Consider the following 23190-nt stretch of genomic DNA (forward strand, 5'->3'; position numbering starts at 1 on the left):
ATCAACGCCCGCTCTCTCCTCAGGGCCCGCAGTCTGACTCTCCCACGGCTCCCCTGGGGGGCCCAGTGAGTCCCTGTTGCCCCCCGCTCTCCAGCCTGGAGGCGTTTCCCTGTGAGACTGTCCTTTCCAGCCCAACCAGGCTGGGGTTCTGAAGGTCTGTGATTGGAATCTATGTCCTCAGCACCTGGCTGGGAGGGGGTCTGCGGCTCTGGGAGGCTGTGTGGAGCGCCTGCTGTGCGCCCGGCTCTCAGAGATGCACTCTGCCCCACCGGAGGGTCCCTCCTGAGGCCCCTTGAGGGTGGAGGTGCAGCTGGCAGCACCTCTGGCTCCTCTGGACACTGTGTCTCTGAGTGAAGGCCCCTTGGGAGAGGGTGCATGGCTCGTGGGGCGAGGGGTGCCGGGTGGTGCCCCCGAGCCTCTGGAAGCAGGCTCTCTCCTCCGGCCTGCTCTCTGAACCACGCAGTCCTGCCCCTGCAGCTTTCATGTACCTGAGAGCCTGGCTGCCTTTTTTCTCTGGGAGAAACAGTGGATGCTGAGAGCCATGCAGGCAGCTGAGGCCTCGAGCAGTCGGGATCAGAAGGGCAAGGAGCAGGCAGCCGACCCTGGGGCCTGCCTGCCCATGCAGGGTCCCTTCCTCCGCGAGCGAGAGGGGCCTCGGCGGGCAGATGTGGATCCTGAGGTCTCTGAGCTCTGGCTTGGACCGGCAGCCAGTGGTGGATCCCAGCCTCAATCTGTGACTGCCCGGCCTGCTTGTGGGTGGAACAGGAGATCAGTGTCAGCTGGGAAGGTGAGCCGGGCCCGAGGCCAGGTCTGGGGAAGGGAACAGGGAGACAGAGTGGCTTGTTCTGTACTTTGTTTCTGATATCTCCTGACTCTGATGCTCAGAGGGCACTTTCATCTCTCTGAGCCTCGGTTTCCTCACCTGCAAAATGGGCACAAGTTCCCAGCTTTGCCTCCCTCTCTAATAATATTACAGTCGTGCATTGCTTTGACGGGGGCATGTTCTGAGAAATGCGTCGTTAGGTGATTTAGTCATTGTGTGAACATTGTAGAGTGCGCTTACACAAACCTGGACGGTATAGCCCTCTCCACACCTAGGCTACATGGTACTAATCTTATGGGACCACTGTCATATATGCGGCCAATTGTTGACCGACACATCGTTATGCGGCATGACTGTATCGAGTATTTGCCAGGGGCCCCCATGCGTTGTGCACTGTTTTAAGCACTTCGTGTGTATTCAGTAGTGCAGCCCTCTCAGTTGGTACTGTGGCTACTTTATAGGGGAGAAAACTGAGGCTCAGTGAGGCTACTCACTTGCCTAAGGTTGCACAGCTGGATGGCAATGCTGGGTCCCAGAGTCCCGGGCAGGCTGGCCCCAGTGTGCTGGAAGCTTAGGTGCTGTGCCCAGCATTAGGGAAGAGGAGGGAAGGGGAGCCCTCTCTCGCTCACAATCCCCTGCTCCTCCTTTCTTTTTTCTCCTGGACACTTACCCCCATCTGACAGCTCCGTGTCACCTCTGTGCCGCCTGCCTCTGTCTGGATTGGGAGCCCCGCCAGGGCAGAGTGTCCGCCTGCCTCTCCCCGGCACTCAGAACCACGGCCGCTGGTGCTCAGTGACTAGTGGTGGGAGGAATAAATGAATGACTGTGCTGTGCACTCGTGTGCTCAGGACACATGCTCCAGCATGTGCTCGTGTGTGTGTGCAAGCTGTGTGTGCACGCATGCTGTGTGCGTGTGTGTTTGTATGCACACACACAGATGCACTTGGCGTTCATCTTCAGTGCTGCTCAAGCTCAGAAGCAGCTTTTGTCTTTCCCCACGTGGCAGGAAGCGCCTTGTCACCCCAGCAGCCAGAGAGGGAGAGAGGTTTATTCACACACTCCCGCCCCCTTCAGTCACTTACGCCTTTTGTGAGCGCAAGACTCTACTGGGTGCCAGCTGCAGACACACTGTGTGTCACTCAGGGCCCCTCCCCAGGGTGGGATGAATCCAGTTCCCCTTTTCATCTCCTCGTGTTGCCTTTCCCGGCACCTGGGGGAGTTTTAGAATGCCTGTTGACTTGACAAGTAGCCCAAGTCTCCTAACACCCACGAGGACGTGCCCGGGGACCCTGGAGCAGCCTGACTCGGAGCTCTGGGAGGTCTGAACAGGCTCTCTGGAGGACAAGGGCCCAGGGAGGGCTGCCTGGAGGAGGCAACGTTAGAGCTGGGCTTTGCCACACAGGGAAGATTTGGATGTAGGGAGATGAGGTCCTGGGCTCTGTGGGCAGAGGAAGACAGAGAGGAAAGAGAGGACAGACAGATGGACCTAGCATAGGACCCCTGTGGTGGGTCAGGTGCTGCTGGAATCTGGGTTCTGGCTGACTCCTGCCCCTGAGGGTATGACAGGAGGTGGGAATGTCCCCAGCACCTAGGACAGTGCCCAGCACACAGTAGGTGCTCTGTGGGTGACAGTAGGAGGGAGGAGAGAGGGAGGCGGAGAGATGGAGGAGCTGGCAGTGGGGCGGGCATGGCGGCCTCCCCATGCTCTCCGGCTGCTCTTGTGGGAGGAGAATGTTAATGGGGTGTCCCCTCACCCTCCAGCTGGGCTGCAGAGACAGTGAGAGCTGAGGAGACATCGGAGCCCCACTTGGGCCAAGTTGTCACAGTAACCCTGCCCATGGTGTCCCCAGGGCGGTCCCTGCCTCTCCCCACCTCCACTCCAGGCTGGGGTGGGACCGAGAGGGAGCCGGGAGCCATCAGCATTGCCAGCAGGAGGAGTCCCCACTAAGCATGGCCACAACTACAGGACGGCAGGGAGAGAGCTGGGGAGGGGAGTGGAGGCACAGGGGCCAGTCCTAGGAGGCAAAGGAGTCAGAGAGGGCCAAGAGGAGAGCGCTGCTGGGAGGAAGTGTAGAGGGAGGGGTAACAGCTCACAGAAGGGCTAAGCTTCTGAGTGCTTGCTTCCCCCCAGGTGCTGCCCTGCACGCCCCACATGGATTCCCTCATGCAACCCTCGTGAGAAAGGGATTGTGATCATTCCCACTTTGCAGCTGAGGAAACAGGCCCAGAGAGGTGAAGAAACTTGCCCAACGTTTCCCAGCTGGTGGGTGGCAGACTTTGGATTTGAACCTGAGCAGCTTAGCTCCCAAATCTCTGCTTGAAACCATCCCCCTGGGAAACTTGGGAGGGCCTGGAGTGGAGGCCAGAACCTGCAGGGAGCGGGGTAGGAGGAGAGCTGGCAAAGGGGTCATGTGAGAGGATGCTGGCCTATCCCCTGACCCTGTTCGACCTCACCTCCCCCATCTCAGGGCTGAGTCCCTGTTCCAGGGTCTCAGGAATTGTTGGGGGCCAAGCAGGGGCCCCTCTTGGGCTCCTGAAATCAGGGCCCGGGCACTCCTGCAGGCTGCCATGCATACCCTGCAGGAAGCCCATGCTTGGCCCTCCTACCTTTATGGGAAACAGAAGCGGGGTGCAGTGGGGCAGGGGCGGGGGCCTGGGGTCTGAACACTGCTGGCCTCCCCGGGGAGGGCTCTGGGTCCTATACCCGCTGTCCTTCTGTGCATCCTCTCTCCCTGCCTGTGCTGAGTGCCTGAGCAGGAGGTGCTGTAGGGAGGTGGCGTGTAAGGAGGAATGAGGCACGATAGAGGGAAGTCACCTGTGTGAGCGGCTCGTCCTGCCACCAACCCTGAGACCTCCCTGGCCTCCTGTCCCTCTGCTGTGCGTGGGACCGTTTGACCCTGGGTGCTGTGTTGGGAGAAAACATTGGAAGTAGGAGACAAGCTTCTTCTAATTAGGAGGAGAGTGGATTTTGGGGTGTGTGGTGAGCACGCCGTGCTGAGGACCAGGCGGAGAGGTAAGCCAGCGAGCGAACCCACAAAACCATCTTCTCTCGGGACCTGCTGTGCAGCAGGCTACGCCGGGCGGTCCAGGCGCCGTGACCTCCACAACCTCCTCCAGCTCCAGCCCCGGACTCTGGGCACTTCTGTTCAGAGGGTGACCTGGGGGTGGCATGTATTTTGTTTTATTGTTAAAAAATAAAAAAAAAAAACCCAGCCATTTCAGACCTGTACAAAAGTACAACAAATGGGGTGGCGAGCCCCCATGTACTCGTTGGGGCCATGCAACATTGTCATGCTCTTGGCCAATGTCATTTCTTCTTCCACATGCTCCCAGTGTGATTCTTTGGAAGCAAATCCCACACGTCATCATGTCACTTCATCCCTAAGTATTTCAGTACATCTCTCTAAAATAGTGGGTCTCAACTGGGGACCGTTTTGCCCCCACCCCAGGACATTTGGCAATGTCTGGAGACATTTTCTGTTGTCACCGCTGGGAGAGGGGTCTGCTACTGGCATCTAGGGGACAGAGATGCTGCTAAACATCCTACGATGCCCAGGACAGCCCCCCAGTGTTGACAGCTGATGCTGAGAAGCTCCACTCTGAGACAAGGACTCTGAACACCAGCCAACCAGCCCCAACCACAAAACCATTATCAGACTGTAAAAATCACAATACTTTTAAAATCAGTCCTCAAATATCCACCGGAGTCCACATCTCCGAGGGAGCTGTTTTCAGGCGAAGTGCTCACCAGGGCGGAGGGAACTGGACTCGTGTTCAGACGCTGCTGACGGGGAGAAAGGGGACGTGTGTGCTCATGAAGGTTCAAGTGGGAGTTGTTTTCTAAACAGGTGCTGTGTTTGCCTGGTTCTACCTGCAAAATGTGCGAAGGGTGTGAGGTGAAATGTCCCCGCCCAGCTCTGCCCCCAGCTGCCTGCTCCCCTCCCCAGAGGTGACTGGGCTGCTTTGAGGGCGTGTGAGTACGTTCTTGCCCCTCGTATGATAAGCAGGGTGCTGCTCGCACGTGGATCTGCACCTGCTTCTTTGTGGCTGTTGTTTTGACTCCACAGTGTCTCGGAGAGCCCTCGAGAGCAGTGCGTGGAAGCCTGCCCTGTTCTTTTTCACAGCTGTGTAGTATTCCTTGTATGACCGTGGCGTCTTTCACCAGGTTAGAATGGTGCCACGGTGAATAACACAGTACGAACCATTTTATGAAGACCCGGGAACTACAGTGAGCGGGCTTGGGAGTTAAGCCATAGTTGCCCAGCAAATCCAGAAAAGCAGTCAGCTGTTTCCCCTGCCCCCATCCTCACCCCCGAGGGTCCCAGGGGTGTGGGCCTTTCCCATGAGTGAGTTCAGTGAGGGGAGGCAGTGAGGGGCCCGCTGGGGCCCACCTGGAGGGCGTCACAGGGGCTGAGCTGGGCCATGCCCTTTCCGATTAGTGCGTCCTCAGTGGAAGGTGGCCCCCACTGTCCCTGGGGATAGGGACACCCTCCACATAGACCAGGTGGGGAACCACTTGTCCATGGGGCACCCCGAATCCTCTTGCCCCTGGACCATTTCCCACCCTCAGTTGCCACCGAGACTGACATCTGGCCACAAGTCTTTTGTCTGGGCCTGAATCTCAGGGATTCCTTAGGGAGATGAGGTCTAAGATTTGACATTGGCCCTGATCAGTATGCCCACGCCTTCACCCTGTCACCCTGGACAACATAGAGCAGGGCAGAGGGCACACAGGAAGGGCACGTGTTGGTGTGGACTGAGGCAGGGAATGGAGAGTGTGGGCCTGAGCAGCTCTGGGGAGCCTGGGGGCCAGCCCCGGGGGTGCGGTGAGTGTGGGCCAGGGAGAAGGGAGTGCAGGCGGGTCCACGCAGCCCCTCCACATCCCTTGGGGATGGGTGGATGTCAGCCATAGGAGGAAGGGCAGTGTCAGGGCTCCACATCTGCCTGTGCCTGGGGCGGGCCGGGTGGGGGCCGAGGAGGCAGGACGGAGCTCTGTGCTGGGGGAGCTGGGGCTGGGGTCAGGAGGCCTGCCGTCTGCTGCTGAGGCCTCTCTGGGCCCTGTGTCCCAGGCTGTGAAAAAGGGGCTTTCTGGAGGCCCTGCCCACCCTGGCCTCCTGGGATTCCGTCTGTAGGGCGGGTGGGCTGGGGTTGGGAGGAGCTGGAACCTGGGCCCTGTTCCCTCTGAGCTAGGCAGGAGGAAAGAGCCTGAGCCCAGGGGGAGCTTGGAGGCAGGTCCTGGGGGGTAGTAATGTGAGGGGCTGCCTGGGGGAAGGGAAGGAGATGGGCCAAATGAACTGACCCCTCAGGGCCCCTCTAGACACCCACCCCCATCCCATCTCCAGGCCAAACCATCTCACCCACTGGGGGCTTTTCCTAGGGGGGCATCTTCCAGCTCTTTAGGTAAATTGAGACATCCAGAGGCTCCTGGGGTGTGAGTATGTGTCCGTGGCATGTACGTATGTGTCTTTGGGGGACCACCAGCCGCGGGACCCAGGTGAGGCGGGCAGACTTTCTGGAGGAGGAGAACCAGTCACTTCTCAGCCTGATGCCAGCCTCACTCCTGCTGGACAGGGCGAGGGCCCCAGGGGGCCAGGATCAGGGGAGAACAGAGTGGAGGTGGGGGGCACGGGGACCCCAGGCTGGAGCCAGGGGCAGGGCCGACTAACCATTTGGCCCTCCTCTCTGGGTCTGTTTCCTCCTCTGATAAGTGGGCGAGGACCCATGCCGTCCATGCCCCAGGGTCTCCCCCAGGACAGGAGGAGGTGGTGCCCGTGGGAAGAGCTGGGACGGTCCCAAGGCTGTGGGGACGGGAAGGGGGTTGGTGTGCAGGGCACAGTGCTGGCTGGGCAGGGTGGGGTGCCAGCTGCCCCCATCAGCGGCCCCTCTCGCCTCCAGATCCCCCAGATCAGCTACGCCTCCACAGCCCCCGACCTGAGCGACAACAGCCGCTACGACTTCTTCTCCCGTGTGGTGCCCTCGGACACGTACCAGGCCCAGGCCATGGTGGACATCGTCCGTGCCCTCAAGTGGAACTACGTGTCCACGCTGGCCTCGGAGGGCAGCTACGGCGAGAGCGGTGTGGAGGCCTTCATCCAGAAGTCGCGGGAGGACGGTGAGTCCCGTGGGTCACGCTTAGGGATGGGGGGATGTCACAGCACGGTACCCAGCGCTGCACTAGAGCCGCTCGCAGGTCCTGCTGTGGGCTCTGCCTGCCCCAAGCCACTCTCCTCGTGGGCCTCGGTCTCTCCCTTGAGCGCTGGGGACTGGCCTGTGGCCTCACCGGGTGGTGACGTGACTCCTGGGCCAGGGGGTGGGTATGAATAACTTTTGCAGACGTGGCCAGGCGGACAGAGGGACCATCAATGTCCCTGGCACGGGAGCCAGTGGAACAGCTGCTTGTTCTCAGGCAGAGAGGAGGGAACAGGGTTGGGATGGAGGTGGCCTTGTTTCAGGGGGTCTCAGGGACCCAGGGGGCCAGCCGGCAGGTTCTTGGAGCAAGGGTTGTTTGAGTCCCTTGAAGGGAGCAGTCTGCTGGGGGTGAGGGGCAGGGCTGTGCTGGCTGTGGCTTCAGTGACGTAGGTGCCCCCCGGGGTGGATCTGAGGAAGTGTTGGAAAGTGATGTGCTCTCCTCGAGGTCCCCCACTCACCACGTGCCTCCTTTCCCCCATTAAGCTCACTGTATTCCCTTAACTGCGGTCCTTAGAAGCTCCAGGTCGTAAAGCTTTTAGTTATGAGCAAGCAAGGAGGCTAACGTGACAAGGGTTCAGAGCTCCGCGGGCCTGAAGCCTGGGCCTCTGAGGGCATCAGACTGATGGCCGTGCTGAGGGAGGGGCTGTGGTACCTGGTACCGGGGGCGTCCGGGCAGCAGGTCGGCCCCTGGGTCGGGGGAATCCACCTGGGTTGGGCGAGCTTTGCCAAGAGGGATGGCTCAGTGCGGGCCGTGGGGCTGAGGGATGGCGCCTGTCATGCATGGGGTGTGGGGGGAGCAAGGAGACCCTGCCCCCTCCTGGCAGACCCAGCTCCCTGCAGAGGGGGGCCCCCGGTGCCCACCTCCTAAGGCCCTGTCTCTAAATAGCTCACTGTGGTGCCCTCAACCTTGGGGGATGGCATCTGTATATTTATACCCGTATAACCCTGGGACTCTTAATTGCTTTTCCTAAGGAACACAGAGTGTCCAGAGGCTGGCGCTGGCAACACCCTGCGGGCATAATCCTGCTATAAATCTCAGATAAGCCCCTTTAATTGTACAGCTGAGGCAGCTCGGTGCCTGTGACCTGGTGGAGAGGGAGCAAGGCCTGGAAGTGGGGCAGTGCTGGCTGATGGCTGCCGCTCTGGGCCACTCCCCACTCCAGCAACTGGGCCCCCGGCAGAGGGAAGCAGGGGGTGGACGGGACCCCCTCCCACCTCCGGGCAGGTGGGCGGCAGCTCCCTAGGGCCCCCTGTGGCAGTGTCAGACGCCCTCCCCATGCCAGCCCCTCCCTCTGGCTGCCCACCTCTTCTTTCCTCCTTTGCTCAGAAGCAGGCACCTCTCTCTGGGCCGGCCCCACCCACCCTGCTCTGGCACTTCCTCTCCTCCCTGTGGCCTGAATCCTTCCCCAAACAAGCCCACTGCCTTTCTGTTTAAGATGCGACCTCTGGGGGCCAGCCCAATGGCAGAGTGGTTAAGTTTGCGCACTCTGCCTCAGCGGCCCAGGGTTTCAAAACGCTGGTTCAGATCCTTGGCGTGGATGCGGCACCACTCATCAGGCCATGCTGAGGCAGCATCCCACATGCCACAACTAGAAGGACCTACAACTAAAATATACAACTATGTACTGGGGCTTTGGGGAGAAAGGAAAAAAAAGTTGGCAACAGATGTTAGTTCAGGGCCAATCTTTGGGGGAAAAAAAGTGCAACCTCTGCAGGATTTGGGGACAAAGGTGCCTGATGGGGGCAGGGACAGAAGGCCCAGAATCTTAGTGTTCAGTCGTGTTCAGTCCCTGCCATGAGGGACCGGGAAGCCATCTCCAGTACTAAGCCAGCCTCCCTGTGTGCCCAGCACACCCTGAGCGCCTGTTTTACCCCTGTCGACCTGGGTGATCGTCCCTACCCTAGGAGGGAGGTGCCCCCATCTTACAGGGGAGGAAGCTGAGGCACAGAGAGGCCGAATAGTAAGTGGCACCCAGTCACACCGCAAGTTAGCAGTGGAGAAGGGGTTTGAAGCCAGGCATCTGGCTCCTGGACTAGAGGTCTTACCTGCTTCTGTGTTCTTGTCACTCTGTCTTCTGCCCCTGTTTCCCACCCATTAACTGAGACCCACATGGCCCAGCCCTGTGCAAGGGATGGGGGTATGACTGACACACACACGCACACACACACACACACACACACACACACACACACACACACACACGGCCTGGAGGGACATATGCTGATGTGTTAGGAGCGGGAGAGCGCAGGATTGGGGTGAGGTCTGGGCCTTGCAGTGGGGCTGAAGCTGAGACTCTTTGTTTGAATTTTCCACAAAGCATCTAATCAGGCATTGGGTAGTTAGAAAAAATAAAGTCTACTCAATGTTGTTTAAAAGGACTTCTAGAGAAATAAGAGAAAAGCTACTCTGCCAGGGCCTCCAGGTGGGGCGCTCCTGTCCTGGCACAGGGGCCCCTCTCCGTGCCCCTGCCTCCCGCCCCCTGCTGAGGGCTGGCCTCCCACCTGCCGGACCTCCCACATCCCCAGAGCCTCCTGCTGTCCCCCCATGCAGGGTGGCAGCCCCGGGGGCCCTTGAGGACGGGCAGCTGGGTCTCTCGGCCCCACCTGCTCACTGAAATGTGATTTGGAGGACCGTCTTTAGGAGGGTGAAAGGCAGAGGAGAGAGAAAGCCGCGCTCCAGCTGCCAAATTGAAATCAGAATTGAGCGACTGGTAGAAAGAGGCCGCTGTACCTTGTAGCCTAATCCCTGCGAAAGATTAAAGATGTCTTTGGCCGTATATTGTATTGATTCGGCCTCTGAAGTATGAATCATCTGTGAGTGGCTCACAGGAGCGCCGGGGAGCGGGGCCGAGGGGAGGGTGAGCTCGCCAGGCTGAGGAGGCACCGCAGAGCCCTGGCAGAGCTTGTCCAGCAAGTCCTGGGTGCCTACTGTGTGCCGGGCTCGGGGTCCTGCAGGGGACATAATTATGCCCGTTTTATAGAGGAGGAAACTGAGGCCAGAGAAGGTAGGCCACTTTCCCAAGGCCACACAGCCGGAATGTTGAGGCTCCGGGACTGGAACCCAGCTCTGTCCTCCAGGTGGGAAGCTCCCGGGTAGTTCCCAGCACTGACCATTGGCATAGGGCTTAGAGGAAGCCCTGGCACCGAATGTCCCAGCCCCCATCAATGCCGACCCCCTCACCCCATTTACTCAGTCCTGTGGCTTAGGCCCTGGGCAGTCCTGTGGCCCTTGACCGAGCCCTGCCCCATGCCGGGCACCCTCTAAGCCTGCACTGTCACAAATCCTGGTGACAACCCTGTGGGCTTGGTGCTTTTGTCCCCATTTTACAGATGGGGGAACTGAGGCTCAGAGGGGTGAGGTGGCTCGCCCAGGCTCACACAGCGAGGTGTTGGAGCAGGACTTGGAGCCGGGTTGTCAGACCCAGGCCCTTCCGCCCCACGCCTCTGTCTCCACCGGCTCGCATCACACGGGCGGCAGCACGTGGTTAATGGGCAGGTTCCGGCAGACAGACCTGGGCCCTGGCTTGGCCACTCCTGGCTGTGTGATCCTGGGCAAGTCACTCAGCCTCTCCTGGTTCCTCATCTGTGAAATGAGCTAAAGACTGGTTGTTGTTAGAGTGAAATGCGCTCCTGGCCCCTGGATGAGGGACTCAGGAATGCACATGGGACGGTTGTTATCGGGGGTCCGACTGCCTGGGCCCCCCCCCCAACCCCCCCCTCCCCCCCCTCGGTGCCTGGCCTGGAAGGCCTGAGGGGGCCCTGCTGTGCCCTGACCGAGGCTGAGGGCTGTGTCCAGGGACAGCCCTAGGGACCAGACCACAGGAGCCCAGGCCAGCCTGGTTCCTACAGGACAGCTGGCCTGGTGGTGAGGTGGTGGCATCAAGGTGAGTCCCAAAGGTGCCAGGGCAGGACGCGTGTGTTCGTATGGGGAGGGGTGCACGCATGTGGCTTTCTGGATGTGTAAGTGTCAGGCCTGCCTCAGTAGGGGTGTCCGTGGACAGGCCCGTGTGCATGTGTGTGCTCGTGTGAGGTGCTAGGCCGAGGCTGCCCGATGGAAGGGGAGGCACAGAGCCGGGCTGGATTAGGCATGCAGAGCAGGCCCCGCCTGGGCTTCGGAGATAGTGTGGTGAGTCACCTCAGAGGGAGAGGCGCAGACGTGGCCCTGCCCTCGGTGCCTCCCACGGTGGTCCTGGGCACTCTCAGGGCTGGGGTCTGGAGCATAAACTTTTATATCCCCACAGCCTTTCCGTATCCATGGGGCCCAGGTGAGCCTCAGTTTACCTGAACTTGTGCTCGATTTCACAGATCATAAAAAGCACGGCTCAGGGAAGTTAAGGGGCCTGCCTCGGGTCACAAGGAAGTGTTCCTGTGTGGGTGATGGGAGAATGGATGAATGGATGATACTAGTAGGTAACATTTATGGAGCCCTCCCGTGGACCAGATTCTGTTTTGTGTGCTTCATACATGTTAATTCATTTAGCTCTCAAGGCAACTTCATTATACAGATTGCAAAACTGAAGCTCAGAGAGGTTGAGTAACTCTCCTGAAACCACACAGCTGGAAAGTACCAGGAGTGGAATTTGAATCCAGCAGACGGTCTCCCCACCTCTGGTGCATATGGCAGGAAGGACTGTGGCAGGAGCTCCTGGCAGGGGCCTCTCCATGGTGTCACCCAGGGAGTTTGGCTCTGGTCCTCTTGGGTGGGCGATTCCAGCAGCCCTGGGCACATCCAGGCCTGTGCTGCTGGAGTGGGGAAAAGGTGGCCTCTCTGGGTGTGGCAGGAAGGAGCATGGGAGCTCAGACCTGCTTCTTGAAGGACGTCCTGTCCCATGCACAGCGGGACCTTCTGAGGCCTCATCTCCCCACTGTGTCCCTGAGTCCCCATTGATATTCCAGAGACGCTGCTGAGTCAAGCTGTTGCGGGTCTGACCTCCAGCTCCGGCTCCCAGGGCTGAGCGTCAGACTTGCATTTAGATGGTTCCTGTCTGTGCAGTGGCACGGACAGCGACTGGCAGGGCCGGCAGCTGGAGGCACAAATCTGGGGTGCCACCTCATCCCCCTGGCTATGTGACATCTCTGGGCTCAGCTTCTCTGGCTGTAAATGGAACACTCGCCTCCTGGAGGCTCTGGGGAGGGGGATGGGGGAAGAGCTTGGCCAGCTGGAAGGAGCTGTGCCACCTGGAGGCACTGGCACTGCTCATGTTTCTGGGAGACCAGGGAAGAGAGATTTGCCCCAGGGCACCCCCAACATCCAAAAACCCTAAAGGTGGATATTTAGAGTGCCTGCTCCCCTTTCTGCTACCTGCCCGTCACCTCCATGACCTTATCTCCTTCCATTCGCCTCTCCATCTCTCTGCTCCAGCCACACCAGCCTCCTTACTGCTCCTCTAACACTCTAGGCCCAAGCTACCTCAGGGCCTTTGCACTGGCTGCACCCTCTGCCTGGAAAACTCTTTCCCTGGATATCCATCTGGCCCACATCCTTAGTGTATTCAGCTGTCCTCCCAGGTGTCCCTTCTTCAGAGAGGCGTCTCGGACCACCCAATCTAAAATAGCTCCTTCTCCAGCCCATCATTCTCCACCCCCTGTACCCTGCTGTTGTTCTTTCTAGCACTTGACAAGTAAATTTTTATTTGTTTATGGTCCTTGAGGGCAGATTTTTTTGCCTGTTTTGTTTTCTGCTGCATCCCCAGCATCTATCACAGCTCCTGGCACACAGTAGTTGCTCAATAAATGCTCAAAAAAAAAAAAAAAGCCGGTAGTGGATGGTTGATCACAAAATCCAGCCCCCGACTACTCACTTCTTTAGCCCTCCTCCCAGCCCTTGGGCCTGAGAGGTTGCTCTCCCAGCCTCCAGAAGGGCAAACTGAGGCTGACAGAACATGGGTATCCGGGGTTGGGCCAGGCTGCCCTGGGACCCCTCCTCCTCCCCCACTGAGCTCCCTGGCTGTCCCCCCCGGCTCCCCCCCTGAGTCACTGAGGACAGCAGCCCTTTCCCGGAGGCAGAGGCAGGGATGGGAGGACTCAGCCTGTCTGTAGCAGCGTCAGGCTGCAGTGGGGGTCCGGCTGCCTCCCCTTTCTCGCTGCAGCGCCTGCCTCGGATGCCTCCTCCTGAGGTGCTGCCTGCCCTGGAGGGAGGGTGGGGGGCGCGAAGAGGCTCAGCCTTCCAGCCCCCGCTCAAGTCTCCCAGCTGGGCTGGGCTCCACGGATGCATTTCACACCTGCTGGGCCCCCAGCCCCGTGTGGGGAGAGGAGGCAGGTGGTGGGCCCTCCCTTGGGGGGTGCTCGGGGCGCACAGGGAGGAGAGTGCACGCAGCAGGTGCTCAGTAGAGTTTGCCTGAAGGATGAGTGAAGGGATGCGGTGCTGCCTCTGTTGAAGCGGAGAGACATGCTCCAGGGCTGTAGGGGGCCCAGCCCAGCATGGTGGCCAGGCCGGCAGAGCTTGGAGGAGGGGCATGTGGGAAAGTGGAGAGGAAGGAAAGGGCATGCCAGGTGGGGGAACAGCATGAGCAAGAGCCAGGAGGTGGGAATGAACAAGGCAGATGGGACCCCCATGAGGGGCCTGGCCTGGTCCTAGTGGCCATGGGGCAGGGACCAATGGGAGACGGAGCTGAGCAGAGTTTCTCTTAGGCCAAATGTTTGGCATTTGGGTTGTGCCCGCGTGCCCGAGGGAGTGTGTTAGCGCACCCCGCCTCCACCTGCCACATCCGACTTGCTCGGGGCCCGTGGGGCCTCTCTGTTCTTCCGGGCTCAGGGCCAGGGCCCTGCTCCCTGCAGGCAGGTGCTCACGTGGGGGGTGGTCTTCCCCAGGGCTCCCCACCTGGGAAGCCCCAGTGCCTGTTGAACCTTCCCTCTGCCTTTTCCACTCGACACTGGGGTCCCTGAGGCTCCGAAGGGACAAGACCCACTCGGCTCTGTGCCCCGTGCCCTCCCTTGCATATAGCAGAGCCTCAATAGATGTTTGTAGGATGAACAAATGAGTGAATAGACAACCGGCCCTGCGCCTCTGGGGCCTCCTTGTCCATCAGTAACAGGTGCGCATGCATCAGCTCATCTCCAGGGTGCTGCTCTGACGTCCGACAGCCTGTGTCCTCACAGCCCGCGGCCCTGACTCCAGGTGTTTTTCTTGGAAGCAAAGACCGTCATGGCTTGTTCTCCACCATTCCGGCTCATTCTGAAAACACCATCAGACATTCACTGCAAACTACTTATTTAGGATGCTTCTCTCAGAGGAGAGCTGGAAAATGAAGCATCCGTCAAGCCCAAGGGAGCGGATGTCCAATGGTGGCACGGCAGGGCTTGTCTTTTGGTTCAGGGATGGTAGGGGCCAACTGCATGAGGACAGAGCTGGAGCACGCAGCCTCCTCGCCCCCAGTCAGATGAAACGTGGTTTAAATTGGCCAAGGGGGCGGGGAGCTGGGAGCAGGGGATGGTCCTGGCTTTAGCTTGGTGTATCTGAGCGTGGGGTGGCTTGTACCATCTTCTCAGGGGGACACCTCTGGTCTCCCTCCAATTGCCTCCTGGAATCACAGCCCAGGGACCCAGCACTCGGGACCACCATGCCCTGCCTGCTGACCATGTATCTTCCAAGGATGCGCAGGGGACGTGGGCCCCACCTCCTGGCCAGTCCCCCCCATTCCAGCTTATCAACCAGGTCACCTTGAACTTGAGAGAGATTGCATCTTCTGCTCCCTGATCTGCCACCCGTCACTCTGCTGTGGGTGGAAATTAAGTGGACCTGGCGTGGGCGCTCCCCACTGAGCTATGAGGCCCACCATGTGCCAGCTGGGTCTCCAGGCAGGCACTAAGAGATTGGCAAGGTGTTGGCAATAATGTGACTGCTCGGAGATTGCCAGGTCAATCTCTGTCCCGCTATGAAGATGAACCCCGCGCTGGCCTGGCCCGCCTCAGGGACTTCACTTGTCCACTCTGATTTCTCTGCCACTCTGGGCTGTGGCGGGGCGCTGACATCTCTTGGTTTTGTGAGTCCCCTGGGTTGGGTGTCATCGGGCCGCTCTTGCTCTCTCTGTCTCGTCTCTGATGTGTTCGCCCCGGCCTATCAAGACAGGGACACGCTCCCATCCGAGTTCACCTCTGAGCTTGACGGAATGACAGGAGGAAGACATTAGACTCCAAGCCCTTTTTGCCCTGAATTTGCATCCCTTCCCTCCTGGACAGGAAGCAGCATTTCCTTTCACCGGCCTCCTTTGGGGAACATGTTTGAAGATTTCTTTGGCGTTTAAAAAAATTTCCCTCTGCTGGTTGCAGCCCCTTTGTGGCTTCGGCCTTTTGAATCCTGTCCTCTGGATGACACAGTAGAGTGGAGTGGTTAAGAGCCTGTGTGCCAGCTCTGCCACTGTGAGCTGTGCCACCTTGAGGAGTCACTTGAGGTCTCTGGGCCTCAGGCTCCACCTTGTGAAATGGACATATTAATAGTATCTCCTGTGTAGGTTGCTGTGTGCATTAAGTGAGTTAACACAGGTGGAGCACTTAGCACGGTCTGGGCCCTGCACTGAGCTGTGAAAGGTGTCGGTTGTCATCATCATTAACCAGAGTAGGGAAGTTGGGGCCCAGTTCTAGTCCTGGCTCCGTCTCTGGGTGGCTGTGTGACCCTGAGCTGGTCACTTTCCCTCTCTGAGCCTCAGCCTCATCACCAATGTGAAAGTGATGGGTCAGGGGACCTCTGAGGCCCCTCATGACATGACGTGGGTCCTCACATCCCTTACCCACCTCTCTTGGGTTTTCTATCTGTCTTGTCACATGCGGTCCAGGTACCACGGGGTTGGCCTCTGGCTTCCGGTGTGTCTGTTGCTCTTGGGCCCAGACCTGAGCCCACAGGGCAGCCACGTCCACAGCAACCTGCTTCCTCAGCCCTTTCGGCCTCTTGGGTTTCTGGACTCTGATCCTTTTGACAGATGAATCTCTAAACCTGGTTTGAACCCCATTTTCTTCAAGTTCTCTTTCTTGCCCGAGTTTCTTTCTTCTCCCACTCCTGAGCCTCTTCTCTGGGCACACATTGGGTTTTCTCCTCCCAGGCTCCCGTGGACGGACGGGGATCCCTCCCCATTTCCTCCCTTCATTAAGGAACCAGCGGTGAAGTGAAGGCATTGACCTTCCCGCCCTTCCCCCTCCAGCTGTGGCCTTGGCCTCCAGGAACCCTCTTCACCCTCTGCTGACTGCTGGATTTCAGGCTGTTTTCCTATCTGAGGCGGGTCCCAGCACCCAAGTCCCCTGCTCTGAGCTCCTTGGAGATGTAGCTAAAGCAAGCCCATCCCCCTTATTGTTTGCAGCTCTGGAAGGACCCTGTGGGCTCCCCATTCTCCTCCCTCCCTACCCCGAGGTTCCCTGCTTCAGGCTGGTACGGGGTGCTGAGTGTCCTGGGTGGGATCCCTGTCTCAGCCCCATCCCCTACTCCTGTGTGACCTCAGCAAGTCCCTTCCCCTCTCTGAGCCTGCAGTTCTTCCTTGTGAGACCAGGAAGAAGCTGTGTGCCTTCTTCTATGGGCTCATGACATGGACACACCGAGGGATGCCCGCAGCCGTCTTCCCCTTGTGTCCACCCACCCCGCCCTCTTCCCAGGCTCTGCCTCCTGCATCAGTCCCTCAGCAGCCTGGCCTGCCCTTTGTGAAGAGCCCTGAACCCCCTTTTGTTTTAATATACGTATTTCTAGGAACGTCTCATTAACGGTCCTCACAGAAGCTGCCAGGCCCTGGCCCCAGCCTCGGCCCCTGCATGGCCGTCTTGAGAATTGTCCCCATTTTACAGGGGAGGTGACAGTGGCCCAGGCTGCCCGAGGCCTTGCCCAGGCCCTCCCAGCTGGTCGGTGGCAGAGCTGGGGTTTGCACTCGTGTACGTGCCCTGTGCTGGAGCTCGAGGGAAGGAAGGGGAGCCCTCCTTTAATGAGGGATTTGATTCCTTTCATGGCCTTCTTCAGGGACGCGCTGGTGGGTCACTCAGATGGATGAACCTAGGGGGACACGCCCCCCACAGAGGCCAGAGGTTCTCTCAGCCAGGAAAGGACGAGGTGGAGCAGCTCCTGTGATGGGGAGTGTGTGTGTGAGTGCGTGTGACAGGAGTCGCCGCGTCCTGTGTGGCCGTGTATGAGCCTGGGAGGGGCCCTGCCTAAAAGTGAGCGTAACAGGCCCTGGAGTGGAGAGGGATGCGTCCTCTAGCGGTCTCTCCTTCAGTGCTGGCTCTCCTCATGCTCCTGGGGTTTTCCGGGGTTCAGAGGACAGAGTCCAGGCCTCCAAGCCACACAGAGCCTGCTCCGTGGGGATGTGGCCGGTGTGGAGTGGGGGGCGGGGGTGTCATTTCTTCCTTTTGCTCTTCAGCCCTTTCATCTCTTGCCTCTGCACAGTAATTCATTCATTTGCTGAATAAATATTTATTGAGCACCTACTGTGTGCCAGGCATTGACCCAGAACCCTGGGGATACAGCGGTGGACTAAACGGATAAAGATCTCTGGCCTTGTGGGTTCACATTTGGGGAGAAGGCCAGACGCAGTTTACAGTCGACAAGTAAATACGTCACTATATACTGGAATTTCTGATGGGAGCTGATGGGCATCATTATGAAGAAGCATAAAGCAGTGTATGTGGACAGAAGAGGGCAGGTAGAGGAGACTGTTGCATACAAGGGGTTAGCAAAGGCCCGTCTGCAGAGAGGACATTCGGGCACAGCCCCGAATGCAGTGAGGGAGTGAGCCATGTGGACATCTGCGGGGAGAGTGCCCCAGGCAGACGAGCCAGACAGGGCAAAGACCCCCAGCTGGGAGGCTACCTGGCATTTGGGGCATAGCCAAGAAATGGGAGCAGAATGAGCCAGAGGGAGAGAAGCAGAAGAGGCGGGACAGAGCACGTGGGTCTTGTGGGCCACGGTGAGGACTTTGGCCTTTGCTCTGAGTGAGATGGGAGCCATTGGAGGGTTGTGAGCAGAGTAGGAACGTGAGCTGACTTGGGCAATGTTCCTCTGGCTGTTGTGGAATAGACTGTGCGGCTGAGGCAGGAAGGCCGGTGAGGAGGCCCACCGTCATCCATGCTTGGACCACGGGGTGGGGTGGTGAGAAGGGACAGATTTGGAGTGTATTTTGAAGCTGGAGCCCGCAGGACTGGCTCCCGGGTTGCCTGTGTGGAGGGCAGGGGCGCGACCCAGGCACGCCTGGCTTCAGCACCAGGGAGAGCGGCCCCGGCCCTAAGGCCGGGAGTCCGGGAAGCGTCTGGGCTCCGACAAACAGCCGGCCAGCTCTCGGCCAGTCTGTGGACGCTGAGCGAAGCCTCCTCTGTCAAGTGCAGGTCCTTTCCCCTCGATTTTGTTATCAATTTCTTTTAGAGCCAAATATGTTTATTTCTGGGCACGGCTGCGAATCCTTTTCGGGATGAGGCAGGTCTGAATGCAATTATATAGCTGAGATGAGAGGTTTGGAAGCAGTTGTCTCCAAAAATCCGTGCGTCTGGCTGAACTGTTGTTGCTGGGAGGGGGAGGCCAGGGCGCGAAGGGGGAGGGGAGCTTCCTGGAGGAGGGGCGATGGAAGGAGAGCCTTGAAGAACAGGTGGATCATCCTGGGGGAACAGGAGGGCATCCTGGGTAGTGGAGCTGCTGACTGAGTTTGGTCCTTCATGCTGCCTTCCTTCTGAGAGTGAGGGGCGGCATTCCTGAGAGAGCAGTAGGCCACCATGAGCGGGGTGGGCCAGCCCATGGCAGAGAGGGCTGCCCCCTGGGACTGCCATGGACTTACTGTGTGTCTTTGGACAAGCCCCTGTTCCTGTTTGGCTCTCAGTTTCTCAATCTGTAAAATGGGGATAATGGTAGTCCCTACTTTGCTGGTTGTTGTAAGAATGACAAAAACAGATGAATTAGCCATCAGAAAGGCCGAGAAAGGTCTGGAGGGGGTGAGGGGCTGCCTCTGAGGCCTCAGACCCCAAGGGTGAGCACTTGGACCTTTCCTGGTGGGGGTTCTCCCCGCTCCCATTGTGACCATCCTCCTTTTCTCTCAACTTGCATGGTGCATCATATCCGTGCCCCATTTTGCTGTAGACAGAATGATCATATGGATATTCTATGCAAATTCTCATTTTTAATGAGCCAGAAGGAAAGCTAATGACCATCTTGCAGGCATTTTGGGGCCCCAGGGAGGCCTTGGGATGGGGGGGAAGGAGGACACAGTGACAAACAAGAGAAGAGAGGAGGGAGGGAGGAGAATGAAACTGGAGGAGGGGCGCAGTGGGGACTGCAGGGGGGGGAGGGGGAAGCACGGGTCCCATGTACCGTCTCCCGGGGCCGGCCTGCCCCATTTTACAGATAAGGAAACAGGCTCAGAGAGAGGAGGCAACTTGCCAGTCCATCCCAGAAGGTGGGACAGAGGGAGAGAAAGGCAGAGAGGAGGGGCTGGGGAAAAGGGAGGTGGAGGCGCTGGGACTCGGTTCTCACTTGTGGGGCTCAGTTTCCTTATCTGTACAATGGTCATAATATCTACTTGGGAGGAGCTAATGAGAGAACACGTGCAAAAATTATTCAACCAAGGAGTGCTGCATGAACGTGAGGGGCCATGGAGTAATGGGGAGCAGCGTGCGTGTGTGTTAGAGAGAGAAAGAAGGAGGAGACAAAGGATGGGGCACCAGAGTGACTGGGGGAAATCAGGAGGAGGAAGGCGGAGGGACAGGAGCTGGAGACGGGGCCAAGAGACGATCTGGACGATAGGCCAGCTCTTCATTAATTACTTAGTCTGTTCATTCCTTCATATGTTCGTTAATGCTTTCATTCCTCAGCATCTGTCATCTACTTTCTAGGTGGATGTCAGCTCCTCGAGGGCAGGATTCTTGTCTGTCCTATTCTTGACCGTCCTCACTGTGTCTAGGACCGCACCTGGCACTGGAGGGTGCTTTGTCAGTTGTTGCTGAATCAATGCATGCTCTGTGTCCAGCAGTGGGGCCGGCAGCAGCCATCTCCCTGGAGGTCAGAGGCTGGTGGGCACAGACACATCTAGTCCAATAATTTCCATTCACTGTGCTCAGTGCAGCAATGGAGACGTTGGGATTGTTGTGGGCACCCAGGGGAGAAGGAGCCGGGGGTCACCCACAAAGGCTTCCTGGAGGAGGGGGCCTGAGCTGAATCCTCAAGGACGGACGGGAGGTGACTTGAAGGAGTCTAGGAAGAGGAGTTGCATAAAGGCAGAGGGAAGAGTCTCGGCAGAGGCTCAGAGCTGGGAACACCCTGGTGTGTGTTGGAGACCGCAGGTGCTGTTGGAGGTGTGAGCAGTGGGAGATGAGGCTGCAGGGCCTCAGGACTGGGCTGAGGAGTTTGGACTTTGCCCTGAAGGAGGTGAGTTCCCTTCCACTGAAGGTGCGAGGGAGGGGAGTGATGGGGTAGGACTGGAGTTTTGGTGGCGAGTTGGGGGGCCAGGCTGGGCAGGCTGAGGTTTGTGTGCAGGCGTGGGGCTCCGGTCTGGTGAGATGGTGTAGACAGGAGTCGGGGTGCATCATGGGTTAGGGCCCGAGGGGTCAGCTGGCCGCTGCCAGGTGGGGCTGGACCTGCCCCAGGCACAGAGCCAGTCTGGAGAGCGGCCGCAGCAGCATGTGGGTGAGTGACGCGTCCTGGACTGCCTTGTGCAGATCATGGCCCCTCTCTGGGCTCTGGTTCAGATCAGAAAGGAGCTCTCAGCTCTGGGCAGTCCCACCTGGGGGCATTTAAATGTCAGTGTAAACATCACAATGACATGGGTCCCTGCTGACATTTAGTGCCCACGTTCCCAGGATATCCCTTGTACTGCACCATGGGGCGGTTCCACACTGTGCACACGTGTCGCACCCCGAATGCCTGTTGAGAGAAACCAGCAGACGGTAGCCGCCCCTTCCCCAGCTCTGGAGTATAGGAAGGACAGAGGTCTGCTGGGCACCCCTTACCCACCTCCTCCTGGACGCCCTCCTCAGGCGGGCTCGGGGCTGCTCCCAGGATCCAGGCCTGGGGCCCTTTTCCCTTCCTCCCTGGTCCCTGTCTACTCTCTACTCTCAGGTCTGGCCAGGCAGGCCTCCAGGCTGTGGGGCCCCAAGCCTTTCCCCAATAGTGCTGGGAGAGCCTGGGGCCGTGCTTTTTGGGGTGAGGTGAGCACTCCTCCAGCTCAGGACTCATATCTGGGCCTCAACCTCTGACCTTCGTCCATCAGCTCCTACTGACCCAAGTGCCAGGCAGCCCAGCGCCTCAGGAAAGCCTCTCGTATGAGGCACGCTGGATCAGGTTGGTGTTTGCTGCTGTCCTCGCTGTGGGAGGCCACCGCCCTCACCACTGTCTGCCACCAAGGCCAATTTATGGGGCACACTCATATCCACTGTCTGGGTCCTCCCTCCCTGGCGTGGGGCAGCAGCCCCATTTTCTGGCTGAGAAAGCTGAGGCCTGGTGGGGTGAAGGGGTCGCCCCAAGTGCATCCCGTGCCCAGGCTGGACCCATGCCCCCGGTTCCCTGCGTGTCCTGTCCTGCCGTCAGGAAGGTTGGCTTAGAGGAGCCAGAGCCCGAGCTCTTTGCCGTCCCCTCCCCCTGCCCTGGCTGGAGGAGGAGGGGGCGAGGGCTGGTGCGGGGACGGTCCAGGAGGACTTCATTACCCGACGCCTGCTTGTGGCAGGTGGGGGGCGCTGAGCCCGCCGCTGGCGGGAGACATGCTTGGTCTACCTGGGTAATTACATCTCAACATTTCATTTTGCTTGTCAGTTTCCACTTCCTGGGATGTGGGCTCCTAAATATTTCATCCCGGCCTGCAGCTGTCTGCCCCTCTTGGGCCAAACCAAGACCCAGCTGTCGGCCCCTAACCCCGGCCCCTCGCTGCTCAACTGAGCCTCGCTTCCTGCTAGGGGTGGCCAGAGGTCATCTTCTCCATGCCTCTGCCCCACATGGGGGTCTCCACCACCAGCCCAGTACTGGCTCCTCTTTGCAGGGGGCCTGGGGCGAAGAGGCCAGGCAGACAACATTGCTGGAAATTGGGCTCAGTTCACCAATGTTGCTTGGCACTCTGCTGGAAACTGGGGAGTTAGGAATGAGAAAGACCCGGTCTCCCCTTGAAGGGGCTTATAGGCTGATGGAGGAAACTGACAATAATATTATAGTAGTAGCAAACATTTATTGAGTACTTACGCACCAGGCACTGTTCTAAGCACCTTATGTGTATTAACGCACTTATTCTTCACACTCTGAGGCGGTGAGGCCCAGAGAGGTTAAGTAACTTGTCTAAAGTCACACAGCTAAGAAGTGGCAGAGCTGGGATATGAACTCAGGAACCTGGCTCCTGCCCTCATGCCCTGAAGCATGAGAGTTTTAAAACTGACCACAGCATGGGCAGATGATGGTGAGTGCCCACAGAGAGGGGTGAGATGGGAGCCTAAGTGGACGGTGATGAGTTCTGCCTTAGGGGAGGATCTTGGGGAAGAGGAGGAGAAGGTGGGCCCCTGGGCTGGGTGGGTTGGGCAGGTGGAGAAGCAGGAAGGGTATTTCTGGCAGAGGGACCAGCAAAGGCTCAAGGGTGGGAAGGCCTGAGCTGAGTTGGAGAGAGTGGTCCTGCTCTGGAGAGGTTGGGTTGTGAGGCTGAGGAGGGGGCCAAAGAGCTGCTGTGTGACCTCACCGCCCAGGTGTGTCACTGGAGCTGGGGGCAGATGGGGTGGAGGGCTGGGGTCTTGTTCTGTAAGTGGCTCCCGGCAGAGGACTCTGAACTAACTCGCAGCAGTCCTGGGTCCCGCTGTCCGCTGTCCTCTGATTTGCTCTGAGAGCCTCGGGCAGAATCCCCTTCTCTGAACCAAACCTTAGAACCGGGTGGGACTCCCTTGGTCGAAGAACGCCAGCCATGGCCACTGAGAATAGGGGAAGGCTGAGAATGGGGGACTGGGCTGGGCAGGGGTCTCCCTGGGGTGGGGGCAGCCAGGAACCAGCCATCGCTCTGTGCCTGTCCCCCTCAGTCCCGTCTGGACACCACCTGCCTCCAAACACCTTCCCTTCCTTTTCTATTTTTTTTCCGCCTTTCTCACTTCAAAGGTGTTTTGCCTAAATGGGTTTGTGTTAAGATATTAGGTCGATCACTCAGCAATTTCCCTCTGCTCAGAGCTGAGTGCCATGAATAATGCAGCTCTGAACACCACTGCACTGCCCGGCAGCCTCCTGGGGAGGGGACAACAGCCCCAGCTCAGAGGCCCCGAGCCCCACA

General features: G+C 58.8%; 1 protein-coding gene across 8 annotated transcripts in view; it reads left to right on the plus strand.

Moving 5' to 3' along the window:
- GRM4 (glutamate metabotropic receptor 4) overlaps positions 1-23190 on the plus strand; it is a 115068-nt gene that overhangs the window by 45889 nt on the left and 45989 nt on the right. For all 8 annotated transcript variants that reach the window (XM_070515083.1, XM_070515081.1, XM_070515078.1 and 5 more), the window contains exon 3: positions 6719-6935. In XM_070515083.1, coding sequence (XP_070371184.1) covers positions 6719-6935 — 217 coding nt within the window. The remainder of the gene's footprint in view (positions 1-6718; positions 6936-23190) is intronic.

Source organism: Equus asinus, chromosome 8 (assembly GCF_041296235.1).
Source record: "Equus asinus isolate D_3611 breed Donkey chromosome 8, EquAss-T2T_v2, whole genome shotgun sequence".
Lineage (NCBI taxonomy): Eukaryota > Metazoa > Chordata > Mammalia > Perissodactyla > Equidae > Equus > Equus asinus.